Genomic DNA, 15815 nt, shown 5'->3' on the forward strand with positions numbered 1-15815 from the left:
GGAAACTTGATACGATGTAGTTTCCCAAATACACAGTGCTCACAAAACTCAAGGTTTGTCACCCAGAAGATCTACCGTGGAGAGAATTTAAATTCCTTTCTCACTCATATTCCCAAGTCTCATGTGCCATAGCTTGGTCATATCATCCTTATGAATTTCAGATAAAGCAACAACAGTTGAACCTAAGAGAGTAGAACCTTGCAAAAATATACAAATTACCACACTTGACCCCCTTGAACACATCCTTTGAACCCTTGCAGACACACAACTTTACCCCCACCTCTGAAACTTAAACCTCGTACTGTCTAACAGACTAGGTGAAATTAGATTCATGGTCATCTGTGGAACATGTCTAACATTCAAAGTGCATAATTTACCTTCATGTGTCCAGATCTTGATAGAGCCTATTCCAATTGTCTTGAAGAATGCACGGTTAGTCATTGAAATATTACCCCCATCTATCTGCTCATAAATAGTGAACCACTCCCTACGAGGACTCATATGATACGATGCTCCAGAATCAAGAACCAGTACATCATTGCAATGTGTTTGTTCATTAGCCTCTAAAGCAAGATCATCCTCAACATTCTAATTTTCTGCTACAAAAACATCAAAATCAGACCCAGATTAATATCATGATGCTTTTTCTTAGGACATTCCTTCTTCCAATGCCCCTTCTCCTTACATTAATTACAAATATCATTAGGTTTAGGACCCCCTTTGAAATTTACGAATTTCCTGAAATTCTTTTTCCTATAATTTTAATGTCCCCTACTACCACTAGCCACTAATCCAAAAGCCTGATTATCTGTACCTGTACTACCAGATGCCTTATGGCGCAGTTCCCTACTATGAAGAGATGATCTAACCTCTTTTAGGGACACATAATCTATACCAACAATAAAACATTGCACAAATTCTCATATGACAATAATAAAGACACAAGCATAATCAATTCGGCATCCTCATCCTCTACCTTAACATCAATATTACGCAAGTCTAACAAATATGTATTAAATTCATCAAGGTGATCTCTAAGAGGTGTACCTTCATTCATGCACAGACTAACAAATGTTGCTTCAAAAGCAACTTGTTAGTTAGAGATTTTTTCATATACAAACACTCCAATTTCAACCACACACCAAATGTGATTTCCTCCTCCGCGACTTCAATGATTATGTCGTCAGCAAGACACAACATAATCGTTGAAGGTGCCTTCTCCTCCCAAACGGCCATCTCAGTGGTAATTGAATCCGATAACTTCTTTGTCAACGGTGACCACAACCCTTGTTGCTTCAGTAAATTCTGCATCTTGATTTGCCACTGACTGAAACTGTTTCTCCCAGTGAATTTAACAATTTTCACATTCATCCCACACATCTTTCTCACTCAGATCGAAAATCAAAAGTTCTTGATACCAATTTGTTATAACGAATGTGAGAAAGAACAAATATTGAATGCAGAAAAGCAATAAAGAACGCACAGATTTATGTGTTTCACCAACGGTGTGTTGGCTACGTCCACGAGCATAGAATGAGAATAGTTTTACTACTATTGAGGAATTCCATATTACAAATGTGTATACTACACTAATGACAATTTAATAAGAATTAGGTTTAAAACATATTATAACTGAATTTGAAAATCGTCGTCGCGTCAAAAAGCCTACCGAACGATCAGGCAGTCGATTTCTCCAAACCTAAATTGGTCTCGAACCCGATCGGGCGTTGATCGTTTGGCCTTGATTCTGTGACCACGCCCGATCGGCGAGCCTGCTCGCTCGAGCCAATAGGCCCCCCGCTTTTATGGCCCCTGCCGAGACCATCGACCCCACCCAATCGGGCGACCCTGCCCGAACAGATCGGGCGGTCCTGCGTAAATACTCTTTGACGAGATTCAAGACATGAATCCTTACAAAAGAAATCTTCATCACACTAAAATTAAACAAGAGAAATCAATAAATTTACAAGAGAAATCAAAACTAACAAATTAAACACACTAAAATTGATACAAATAAATTTTTATTTTAGCAAAATCGAGAACAAAACTATCAAATTATATATACTAAAATGGATGCAAATAAATTTTTTATTCAGCAAAATGGAGATTATTGTAGATGAAAATTAATAATTCTACATACCCTATTTTTTATAGCACTTTGATATAGTCATATACAAGAGGGTGTGTCAAAATTTTGCATTTTTGAAGTAGAACTAAATCTCATTCAGTTCATTATAGAAGTAGCTCTTACATATGCCACGACAACATATGAATCTTCATCAACGAACAAATCTGTAATAGAAGACGGAAACATGTTGCCCTTAACTCTAAAAATGAGAGAAATGAAAACAATATATGTGTTCCTTAATAAACGAATCTTTCACCATATACCCCAAGTAATTTTTTTTTCACTACATACCTTCCAATATTGAAAAATTCATCATATGCCCCTTAATTTCTTTGTAATTCAACATCTTCCCTTAATAACTAAAGATCGTCAATTGTTTTAGTTATTAGCCCTAATTATATCATCAAATCCTAATATACCTCTATTTAACCAATTAATCTTAGTTGACCCGCAATCAAACACCACCTATGTGGCTATGTCTCTTTTATATCTCCTTCTCCATAATTGTCTTCCCTCTTCTTTAGTCATAAGTGGCGATAATATAAGGTTACTGGATTGAATATGATTTAATTAGGATGTGGTAATTAAAGCAAGGTTTAATTATAAAAAAAAATTGATAGTTATTAGTCATTACAGGCACATGGTTAATTTCAAAGATATTGGAGTTTCTATGGTGAATTTTGAAAAGTACGATGATATATGGTGAAAATAATTATTCAAGGGTATATGTTGGAAACAAAAATTATTCAAGGGTATATGGTGAAAATTTCACTTAATAAAACTCCATAAATGGGTAGAAAAGCTCTCGAGTGGAGAGAATGGAGATTTATTATTAAGTAAATTTCATATATAATTAATACAAATAGAAAAAGATAGGGGCCGACCATTGTCCAAAAGGCCTGTGGTAGCCACTAGTTTGACAATAGATAAAACAAGGTCTTTTTGGTAGGGAACATAGAAAAAACGGTAAGACTGTATTTTGCAATGAATCCATTTAACAAATAAATAAAAAATTATATACACTTCCTTCTTCTTGTTTTTTAAAGTAATATGTTTCTTTTATTTGGAAAAGTCATAATAAGTGACCTATAACTCAATATAGGCTTAAAAGAACCTACTCATTTATAGAATTACCACCACTTACTTACATAATTGTGACTCACTTTTACTTTACTCAATTATCATCCCCTTAACCACGTGGTTCTAATTTTATATCTCTAGAATCCTTGGTGTTCCCTCATATTCTATTAATTACTTAAGAATAACTATGAAGTATTAATGAAAAATAATGTATAATACTCCCTTCGTCTCATATTATAGTGCTTCTTTCCTTTTAAAGTGTCCCAAAATATAATTCTTGTTTTCATTTTTCCACTTGTTTCCATGAATTTTACTAGAAAAATTGTGCCAATTGCTTCTTGAAAATAGAATTTTGCTTTGTTTATTCAACCCAAAGGTTGAATTAGTCATGTATTTAATGCTCTTTCACCACTTATTGTCATTCTCTTTCCTAAAATTAATTTTTTTTTCCCATAATATTTTTTTCAATACACAAACACTCTTTACATTCGTCTTAGATTCTATTTACCTTAGTAGAATTAGGTACTATAATATGGAACGGAGGGAGTAGTTGATTAAGTTTAACTAGAAATTAATGTATAAAAAGCATCGATGACTTTGTCATAAGCCACTACGGCAGTATAAAGAAAGATAAGAGGGTTTTGAACCTGTGACCTATCGTTCACAACATTCAATTTTATCTATTAGGTCAAGACATCCTTGGTTAATATTGTTTTATTTTGTAAAACAAAAACAGACGGTCACGTCAGAGAATTGGTATTTTTTGTTCCCACCACATACCAAATTTCGAATCTTAAGGTCACCTCGTAGAATTTCGCTAAAAAGTTTGCGGAGTTTATATATATTCAAAAGTAGTATAAATATGTAGCATACATAGTATTATATAATCTGGATATCTGACTTTTTCTCCATTAAGCTAATGAAACTAAACACACTGAACATGCTTTTACTATAACATGGCAGTTTCCTTGTTTTGTTGGTTTTCAATAGGAATATAAGGCTTCGATCATGATGTTGAAAAATGGCTTTCTAGTAGAGGTTCTGAATGAAAATTTTGGACGAGTACTCAAGCTAGATTCTATCAGTGCCGGCTCTATGTCTACCTGGCCAATAGCTGATACACTGATTTTCAACTCTTACCATTGGTGGACTCATAGGTACTTCTGTTTTTTTTTATTTACCTTATTTATGTATTTCCACGGTCACTTTTTTTAAAAGGTAAGAAAAAAAATATTAGGCTCCCTATTTCTCGAATGGAATAACTAATGTGTCGAATTCAAGAATAAAAGTAAGAGAAGAGTTATTACAAGGAGAAACATCGAAGCTAGAAACTACTAGCTGGCCTATATTGGTTGTCTAATCATCAGCGCGATTTACTTCCCTGATTACGTGTCTCACTTGGCAAGAGGCAAATTGAGAGAGCATGACCTTGGAATCAGCAATTATATTAGCAATCTTCCATGGAGTAGACCAAAGATTTTTAACAACGTCGATGATGACCAAGAGGTTGTCGCCTTCAATGATGATGTTCTGAATACCCAAATGCAAAACAAGCTTGATACCTTATTGAAGTGCAGTTGCTTTGGTTATGAGAACTGAAGTGTGACCGAGATTGAAGGCTTTCACGTATAGAAGTTGGCATTCATGATTATATTGAAACCACGATCGAGCCATCAAAGTTTAACTTGAAGAATGTGTGAGGTGGTGGTTCCCATGCTACAACGGAAGGGGGGTGGTAAGGGAAGGGGTTGTGCACCTCTATGAGGACAACCAATAGAATGGTTATGTGACAAGCATCCACTTATAAGCGGCACTTCCATTCATCATGAGCAATAGCTCGGTAAACAATACGTTGGGGGTACCACTTTTCATTGTTGAAAATTATACAATTTCTCTCTTTCCAAATGCCCAAGAAAAGAAAAATTCATTTCGATAAGGTATGTTCGCCCTTGAAGTCTTGTAAGAAGTGTAAAATGGAGGGGAAGAACATTGGTGGAATGCACCAAGAAGTAACCTCTGCAAGCCGTCAAATACTTTTGGGAGTTTGGGCAATTGAAGAGCAAGTGGTCAGCAATTTTGGATTGCAAATTACAACAAAGAAAAAGATGTGTTAGTAATATTTTCCTACTAAACAACGTAGCTCTAACATTAAGGCTATTGTGGCAAATTTACCAAACAAAAAGTTGTAAATTGGGAGGTATGACTAGCTTCCAAATCCATGTAAAAGGCTAAGGTGGACTTTTAAGCAGGTCATGAGCTAATCAAGTAGCAGATTTCACTAAAAAAAAAACTCAGCACTTGGAGTAGGGCCCGAGATTGGAATATCAAGGATGTCATTTTATTGGGAGGGAAATCCCCTTGATTTTGACAAGAAGGTGATGGGCTAGAATGGGAGTTAACATGTTGCTATCCCAAGTATGATATGTTATGATGAGGTGGGCTAATCTTTGTTCTAGATTGATATTATCTCGATTCATTTTGAGTATATCACATAAGTTATGTTGGCATAACCAGTTTTCAAGCTAGAAAAAATTGATTAACTATTTCCGACTCTCCATCTAATCCTCTCTTAAGAAGGTCACGGGTGCTAATCTTCTTCTAGATGTGAGAATCATTAGTTTTAGGTGCTTGACCAAAAAATGACTTGTTCGATTGATATTTTTCCTTGATTAGAATTGTTCAAAAAGTGTGCTTTTGAGAAAGTAAATTCCAACCATGCCTGGCTAAGAAAGCCATATTGAACGACAAAGGTCGTCTAAGCCCCAGACCATCATGACACTTAGGAAAACATATGGTATGACATGCTATAAACGAGGTGTTATTTTTATCTTTCTTTTGACGGCAGAAAACTAACGGTGCATTGAGTCAATAGTTTTGCAGATATCAGATCGGATTAGAGCTAAGAAGCAAGTGAAAGCTGTAAAAGCTTCCAGATTAGACTGAATGAGGTTACGATGCCCAACTTTTGAGAGAAAGCCAGATTCCAAATGTTGAATACTCTTGAGGAAATTAGCCAAGATATGACTATAATCATGTTTTGTAGGGTAGTAGGAGCTTAAAGAAACTCTTAAGTACCTACCACGAAAAGACTTGGGGTCATATTAAAGTGGCTAGTAAGAGAAGCTTTTCTAGCATTTGAGAGTTTCTTTGAAAGGACCAAAGCTAATTTGTGAAAGTTAACCAGTTGACCAGACTTGGTGCAAAAATTACCAAGGATATTTTTGAGATTGTTACAAGATGTAGATATAACTTTATAGGAAACAAGACTGTCATCAACAAACACTTAACAAGGGATTTCGGAACCCCGGCCTTGGATAAATCTTGAAGCCCAAACCTGGCTTAGGTTTGGCACTCCCAAAAACTAGCTTTTGGATTAGAACATCCATATATAGTAAAAAGATACAAAGAAAGAGGATCTCCTCGACGGAGACGTTTGGAAGGATTGAACCAGTATGTGGTGCTACCATTAACTTTAAGAGAGTAAGAGACGGTAGTTGTAACACCACAAATGGGATGTTACAGTAGTAACACAGTGTTTTATCCATTAAATCCATTTGGATGGAAACCCCAGTTTGACTAAAGTTTTTCATAACAAATCTCGTTCAAGTCGATCATAAGCCTTTTCCATATTTATTTTCAAAGCACACCATCCTATTTTAATAGTGGACTTTTGGAATGAGTTGAGAATCTCCTAAATAATAAGGATATTATCATGGATAGATCTGTCCTCTAGTGAAAACGTTTCGAAAAAGGCTAATATTTGCTTTTAGTATGAGAAATAGTCTTTGAACAAGTAGTTTAGAAATGGCTTTATGAAGTACTCCTTTCGTCCTAGAATACTCTTTACACTTCTAATTTTGGATATGAACTACTATTATTTTAATCTTTTACCTTTTAATCATTGTCCCACACTCTCTATCCTCCAAATAAAATAATATCACTCCTACAACATATCAACTCTAACCATTGGCCCACACTATATCAAGCAAAATGACCCGTACCCGTTGAACCGACCCGAGACACATTTTTCCACTCGAAAATAATGACCCGAAATAGAACCAAAACCTGAAATAACTTGACCAGACCCGAAAGAAAAATAGATCGAATATGACCTGAACTCGAATATACCCGACTAGGAGTGACCCGACCCGAAATGGACCTGATAATGATGAACGAAACGCAACCTAAAAGTTATCATATTAGTTACTTTTTAAACAAATTTGAGGAAAAAATTGTCATGAAATACTATATATGATTTAGCCATTGTCCATTAAGTATTAAACTTACTCTCATTAGTATTATATGTTTATGTATTTGCGAGATTGAAAATCCAATTTAAACCGACTCGATCTAACCTGACCCGTTATGAATCGAAATCTCATGGACCCATACCCGACCCGAACGAAACCCGAACACAAAGTTGACCCAACTATGACTAGACCCGACCGACCCGTATGATCCATTTGCCACCTCTAGCCCACATTCTTTCTCCATCAAATAAATTATTACTAATTTGTTACCTACTAACTCCTTTCACATCTACTTTTTCAATAAAATAACAATTGACAACCAAACAAAAACTTATTTTCTAAAACTACATCGCTTGATAAGTGCCAATAGTATTGTGGGGTAGAGGGAGTATTAACTAAACTTATGGGCCTAAAATGGTAAGGTGTTTCCGAAGTGGTAATTTTTGTGATAAGTGTGATGATCGTATGATTTAATATGGAGGTAGACAACAATGGTGAAAAAATCATGAATAGCAAGACAAACTTGATTCCCGATAATTGGCCAACAAGCGTGAAAAAGATTTGCTCCAAAACCATCAGATCATGGTGCTTTGTGGGGATTCTTCTAAAAAAAAGACCGATTTTTTGTCTTCGTATGAAAATGGTGATATGAGGTTAGCTGTATCCCGATTGGTGACAAACTGATTGAGAAAGCTGATGTGAATGTCCCAGCCACGATTGAGAAAGAAGGGAGATAATGGCAAAAGGTGAATCTATCCATTGATTAAGATACTTTTTACGTGAAAAGTGGTAGTGATGACAGTTCTTTTCTCAATTTTTTTATGGAAAAATCGTGTAATACAATCTCCTTGAGTAAGTCATTGTCTGCGACTAAATTTGCCTCAATTATATTGGCCAAAAATAAGTAATTTCTCTCTTTGCCTAATGAGATAGTTAATATGTTGAACCAAGAAAGGGTTAAAGGTTGAGCCTATAATCATTGTTATAGAAAAACAATTTTCTCACTGTTTTCAATTAACTTATTGGTCATGTGACCAAAACGACGCTTTGTCCAACTCTTAAGATGGATCTTAATTTGCGAAAGTTTGTGTTATATTCTAAAAAATCTTGAGCCTCAGATGGAGTGAGCCCACACTTTTTGACAATTTGATGCAATTATTAGTTGATCAATCAAGCATTTTGAAACAAAAAACATCAGAGGGCTTCAGACAATACATTGAGTTTGGAATCAAAGATAAGAGAGGCATAGTATGAAACTGCGACGGCACCATATGAAGCTTGACTGTGCGGATAGGCGTCTATAAAAGAAAGAAAGGCTATTGCACGACAGATATTATTCACCGACAGAGTAAAGCGGACAATTGAAGGCGTCATCACAAGCTAGACAACAAATTCATAGCAAAATCCAATTAATTAATTGAATTTAATATAAATCAAACAATTAAAAAGATAGTCAAGACTCATCAAAAGCAATAAGTGTTGTATATGAGAGTTTTAGAATATATAAATTCTCGGGTGTAATTGGGGTCTATGGGTTGTGCATTATTATAAGTGTTGTAGACGCTTATTTATTTATATTTTTCAGTAAAGGTTTTGCAGCATATTTAGAGATATAAACACTTGCGGGATTATCAATTTTTCTTGTGTTATTTTTATTATAATATTTCTAGTCCTACTAATCTGATTCTAAAGGAAAGTTGCACAATATTCCCTAACAACTGGTATCAGAGCCGAGTTGATATTCTGTCAACATTCAGAGAGGAATAGATAGAAACGATCCAAATAAGTCAATTTTGAGTGGGAGAAATGGCTGCAGACGAAGGAAAGATAAAAATCGAAAAATTCGATGGTGCAGATTTTGGATTTTGGAAGATGCATATTGAAGATTATTTATACTAGAAGAAGCTTTATTAACCTCTCTTGGAAACAAAGCCAGATGGCATGAAAGACGAAGATTAGAATCTTCTTGATAGGCAAGCCCTCAGAGTTATTCGGTTAACGTTATCACGCAATGTTGCTTTTAATATAGCAAAAGAAAAGACCACGGCAGGTCTAATGAAAGCTCTCTCTAGTATGTATGAGAAGCCATCGGCTTCTAATAAAGTTTATTTAATGAGGCGACTATTCAATTTGCGAGTGACGGAAGGAGGATCGGTAGCTCAACATCTTAACGAACTCAATTCTATCACAACCCAATTGAGTTCAGTTGAAATTGATTTTGATGATGAAGTTCGAGCATTGATACTTTTGTCTTCATTACCAGATAGGTGGAATGCTACAGTCACAGCTGTGAGTAGCTCGTCAGGAAGCAATAAGTTGAAATTTGACGACGTTCATGACCTGGTTCTCAGTGAAGTGATCCGACAAAGAGAGTCGGGTGAATCATCAACCTCTTCAGCTTTACATACAGAGTCAAGAGGAAGAAATACAACCAGAAGGAATGAACGTGGAAGATCAAGCTATCGACGTAAATCCAGAGATAGGAGATCAAAATTAAGAAATCTCAAATTGGAAGTCTATCGAGTGTTGGAATTGTGGGAAGACTGGGCATTATAAAAATCAGTGCAAGAGTGCACCGAAAAACGAAGAAGCAAAGGCAGAAACAAATGTTACTTCCACTGTAGAAGGAGATGATGCGTTCATATGCTCCTTAGAGAGCAAGGAAGAGTCTTGGGTGTTAGACTCTGGAGCATCATTCCATGCTACATCAAAGAAAGAATTCTTCGAGAGGTATGTCCCCGGAAACCTTGGAAAGGTATACCTTGGTGATGACCAACCTTGTAACATTGTTGGTAAAGGTGTAGTTAAGATTAAGTTAAATGGGTCAGTTTGGGAGCTGAAGGATGTCAGACATATTCCCAACCTAAGAAAGAACTTGATCTCAGTTGGGCAATTGGCTAGTGAAGGCTACACTACAAAATTCCAAGGTGATAATTGGAAGATTTCAAAGGGAGCCGTGTCAGTTGCTCATGGTAAAAAGAGTGGTATTCTTTACATGACAGCAGGGGCATGTTGTACGATTGCAGTTGCAGCAGGAAATGAAAATTTCAAATTGTGGCACCAAAGCTAGGCCACATGAGCGAGAAAGGAATGAAGCTTATGCATTCAAAGGGAAAAGTCTCCGGTTTAAAATCTGTTGAGATAGACATGTGTGAGGAATGCATACTTGGAAAGCAGAAAAGGGTAAGCTTTCAAACTAGTGGTAGAACCCCAAAGAAGGAAAAGTTGGAGCTTGTTCACTCCGATGTTTGGGGACCAACACTACTTCATCCATCGGTGGAAAACACTACTTTATGACTTTCATCGATGATCACTCCCGGAAGGTATGGGTTTACTTTCTAAAACACAAGTCTTAATTGTTTGAAGTTTTCAAGCGATGGAAAGCTATGGTGGAAAATGAGACAGGTCTGAAAATTAAGAAGTTAAGAACCGACAATGGTGGTGAATATGAAGACACCACATTCAAAAAGTTTTGCTATGAGCATGGAATCAAGATGGAGAGAACTGTGCCGGGTACGCCTCAACACAATGGTGTAGCTGAGCGTATGAACCGAGCATTGACAGAAAGAGCCAGAAGCATTCGTATACAGTCAGGTTTATCGAAGCAATTCTGGGCAGAAGCAGTCAACACAGCAGCTTACTTGATCAATCGAGGACCATCGACTCCACTAGAATATAAAATACCATAAGAGGTGGGGACTGGAAAAGAGATAAATTTGTCTCATCTAAAGGTCTTTGGTTGTGTAGCATATGTGCATATTAGTGATCAAGGTAAGAATAAGCTTGATCCTAAATAAAAGAAATGTACTTTCATTGGCTATGGCGGAGATGAGTATGGATACCGTATCTGGGATGATGAAAATAAAAGGGTGATCCGTACTAGAGATGTGATCTTTAATGAAAGAGTCATGTATAAGGATAGACATAAAGTTGATGCAGCGACTTAGATCATAGTGCGCCAATGTTTGTAGATCCAAATTCTATCCCAGATAGTCCTGTTATAGAAGAAAGCGTAACAAGTCCTCAAGAAGGAGAACATGGTGGACACAATAGTACGCAGCAATCCGAAACAACACAACCTTCTATTCCAGCTCCTCCTATCCTAAGAAGATCCTCTCGGCCTCATGTGCCTAACAGAAAATATATGAATTATCTGTTATTAACTGGTGAAGGGAAGCCTGAATGTTATAATGAAGCATGTCAGACCAGTGATTCTAGCAAGTGGGAGCTTGCAATGAAAGATGAAATGCAATCTTTGATATCAAACCAGACATGGGAACTAGCTAAGTTACCCATAGGTAAGAAGGCCCTTCACAACAAATGGGTATATCGAGTGAAAAAGGAGCATGATGGTTCCAAGAGATACAAAGCTCGATTAGTAGTCAAAGGATTCTAACAGAAAGAAGGGATTGATTACAATGAGATTTTTGCACCTGTTGTGAAACTCAATACCATCAGAACTATATTGAGTATTGTTGCCATTGAAGATCTTCATCTTGAGCAATTAGATGTGAAAACTGCATTTCTTCACGGAGATCTGGATGAAGAAATATACATGCATCAACCAGAAGGTATCTTAGAAAGTGGGAAAGAAAATATGGTGTGCAAACTTAAGAAAAGTTTGTATGGCCTAAAACAAGCCCCAAGACAGTGGTACAAAAAGTTTGATAACTTTATGAATAGAGAAGATTTCCATAAGTGTAACGCTGACCACTGTCGCTACGTCAAGAGATATCAATCCAGTTATATCATCTTACTACTTTATGTCGATGATATGCTAGTAGCAGGTTCGAATATGGATGATATAAGAAGGTTGAAGCAGCAATTATCGAAGGAGTTTGACATGAAGGACTTAGGTCCAGCAAAGAAGATTCTTGGAATGCAAATTACAAGAGATAAGCATAAAGGTACTCTGCAGTTATCTCAAGCAGATTACATCAAACGTGTTTTACAGAGATTTAATATGAGCGACGTTAAGCCAGTCAGCACACCCTTAGCAAGTCACTTTCGATTATCCAAGGATCAGTCACCTCAGACGGAGGAAGATAAAGATTATATGGCTAAGGTTCCATATACCTCAGCCATTGGAAGTTTGATGTACGCAATGGTTTGTACAAGACCAGATATTGGACATGCAGTGGGAGTTATTAGCAGATTTATGTCAAATCCAGGAAAAGTTCATTGGGAAGCGGTGAAGTGGATTTTGAGGTATCTACGAGATACCACAGAAAAGTGTTTGTACTTTGGTAAAGGCGAATTAAAAGTGCAAGGTTATGTCGATACAGACTTTGGAGGTGAAGCGACCATAGAAAAAGCACCACCAACTATATATTCACAGTTGGAAATACAACAGTTAGTTGGATGTCGCAAATACAGAAGATTGTTGCTCTATCCACTACAGAGGCTGAATATGTAGCGGTAACTAAAGCTAGTAAAGAAATGATATGGCTTCAAGGTTTGTTAGCTGAGTTGGGATTCAAGCAAGAGAATAATGTACTGCACAGTGACAGTCAAAGTGCAATACACTTAGCAAAGAATTCAGCATTTCATTCCAGGACTAAGCATATCGGACTTCGATATCATTTCATAAGATCTATGTTAGAAGATGAAGTGTTAAAGCTGGAGAAAATTAAAGGAACTGAGAATCCGACAGATATGTTAACAAAGACGGTGACTATTGACAAATTGAAGTTGTATTCAACTTTAGTTGGCCTGCATGAATAACATAAAGAGAAAGCTCGATTGCATGGAGTAAGGTATGAAGACAGATTAAAGTCAGTCTTCAAGTGGGAGATTGTTAGATGTTTAACAGCCACCAAATATTTTAGTTAAAACAAAATAGGAAGCAATGCAATCCCTTGAAAAAAAAAACTTAGAATACCAAAAATATTCAAGGGATACATTGATTTGCTAGATTTAAGAAATCATTTTTAGAAAGTTAAAAACTATATATACGTAGTTTGAAATGAGTAATTATCATCACATGAAAAAAAAAAAGTGAGAAGGCTTAAAGAAAGAGAGAGAAAAAAAGCTTTGAGAGAGTTTTAGAATATATAAATTCTCGGGTGTAATTGGGGTCTATGGGTTGTGCGTTATTATAAGTGTTGTAGACGCTTATTTATTTATATTTTTCAGTAAAGGTTTTGCAGCATATTTAGAGATATAAACACTTGCGGGATTATCAATTTTTCTTGTGTATGTTATTTTTATTATAATATTTCTAGTCCTACTAATCTGATTCTAAAGGAAAGTTGCACAATATTCCCTAACATCTCTAGAGGGCATCAACATATTTTTGTTCTCTTTTATTCCACTTAACTTACAATGTAATTTATAATTTGGAATATTACTAATAAGTATAGATGCATATTATCATAGGGTCTCACACATTTCTAATAAATGTAACACATTTACTTTTAAGTCAAATGTGGTATAGTTTTATCATAATCATGTTAGTAATACTACCTCTATCATATTATTCAATACAGTTTGATCATATATTTTATTTAAATAATCTATATTGACCATATTTTCTACCTAGTATATAAAGACAAAGTAAAGAAGGAATATACAATAAAATATTAGTGGCCTCTTTCAAATTCAAGTGTTCTAATTAATTTGGGATAGAATAAGAAAACGTATATATATATATATATATATATATATGTATATATATATATATATATGTATTATATATATATGTATATATATGTATATATATATGTATATATATATATGTATATATATATGTATTATATTTTATATATATATTATATATATTATATATATATATATATAATATATATATATATATATATATACTAATGTGCATGGATGAAGGAAATTGAGTTTTCTTTATATTGGTTGCAAAAAGCATAAGAAATTGTAATTTGATGAGTTGTATTCTATAATAATTAAAATGTTATTAATAATATAAGATGTACCCCTTTAATTCTTTTCCAAGCTCCTTCACGCTCAAGGTAATTTAATTTCATTCTCTAATAATCCTTTCCAACTTCATGAGATTTATTTAATAAGGATAGATAACATAAAAAGATGCAAGCATCATTATTTTTAAATGGGATAATGTTGAAATTCAATTCATGTAAGAGATAAATTCCCAATAGATGTGGCCTTTTCAAATAAAGTTGGACAAGCAAGGAGATGTTACCAACACTATTCTACGTTTTATGATACATGTAATGCAGATGGGATTATTTCATGCTTGGAGGTAAGATTATCAAAGGCATGGACCATCTGAAAGCGTACGAAATTGCAATGACAACATGGGCCAACTGGGTTGATGCTAATATCGACCCTAAAAAGACTCAAGTTTTCTTCCAAGGAGCTTCAGCTGCTCATCTAAAGTAAGTTTTTAATTTGTTATATCTATATATATACATCATCTAAGGACTAGCTCCTTTTGACTTTTATTTGCTATTTGGTAACTTTTTGGGTTCATGAAAATTTCAGTGGAAGCGAATGGGGAGAACCAACGGCAAGATTTTGTCGGCACGAAGTTGAGCCAGTGAAAGATCCAATTTACGCAGGTGGTCGTCATCCGAGTGAATTGATCGTAAAGAACGTACTAAACCAAATGGAGAAAGACGTTAATTTGCTTGACATTACCCTTCTCACCCAGTTAAGAAAAGATGGACATCCTTCTATTTATGCTAGTGGTGATCAAAAATTACTTGATTGTAGTCATTGGTGTCTTCCTGGTGTTCCAGATGCTTGGAATCAACTTCTGTTTTCGATATTGTTCGAACAATAGATTGACAAAACTTATACATGTTAAAGAAATTCAGTTCAAGTAATAATAGTGTTCTTTATTCGTATTTTTAGCAACATAAACTAAGATGCAATGAAGAAAGCGCATTAACATTGTCCTTAGAGGAGAGATGAGAAAGGAGAGAGTTTCTAGAGAGAGAAACAAGGAATTCCAATGGACCACTGTCAAACACTCGAAAACCAGATCAGTGCAACCGCAAGCCCGTCGCACATGCTTTATCAACAACCTTCCCTCAACGATAACCATTCCTTAAATATCACAAATATTCCGAACTCATGGAGCCATAGCGAACATACTCATACCTGCATCCCAGAAAAACCCAGAACATGTTTTCGCATTTGTCAAATACCATTTTCCTCAATCAATGAGCACAGCCTTAAGAGATGAGCACGGAAAGTCGGTGAAAGGGTCAAGAATTACAGTATTCCCGGCGAAATATGATAAGCCCACACCAAGTGTATTTCAAAATCACCAATTTCAACCCACCAAAACACATGATTCCCAAAACCACATCATAAACCGGCAAAACAACCTGAAATCAAGTCTTAGAGATACTAGAACGTAT

At 35.5% G+C, this 15815-nt stretch overlaps 1 protein-coding gene across 1 annotated transcript in view; it reads left to right on the forward strand.

The window, feature by feature from the left end:
* The window catches only part of LOC104891363 (protein trichome birefringence-like 42), a 37745-nt gene extending 22496 nt beyond the window's left edge, over positions 1-15249 (forward strand). The window contains exons 3-5 of the mRNA XM_019248759.3: positions 4199-4365; positions 14667-14825; positions 14932-15249. Of these exons, the coding sequence (XP_019104304.3) occupies positions 4199-4365; positions 14667-14825; positions 14932-15232 (627 nt within the window). The 3' untranslated portion in view covers positions 15233-15249. The remainder of the gene's footprint in view (positions 1-4198; positions 4366-14666; positions 14826-14931) is intronic.
* The last annotated feature ends 566 nt before the right edge of the window (positions 15250-15815 follow it).

This window comes from Beta vulgaris, chromosome 4, assembly GCF_026745355.1.
Source record: "Beta vulgaris subsp. vulgaris cultivar EL10 chromosome 4, EL10.2, whole genome shotgun sequence".
NCBI classification, from domain to species: domain Eukaryota; kingdom Viridiplantae; phylum Streptophyta; class Magnoliopsida; order Caryophyllales; family Amaranthaceae; genus Beta; species Beta vulgaris.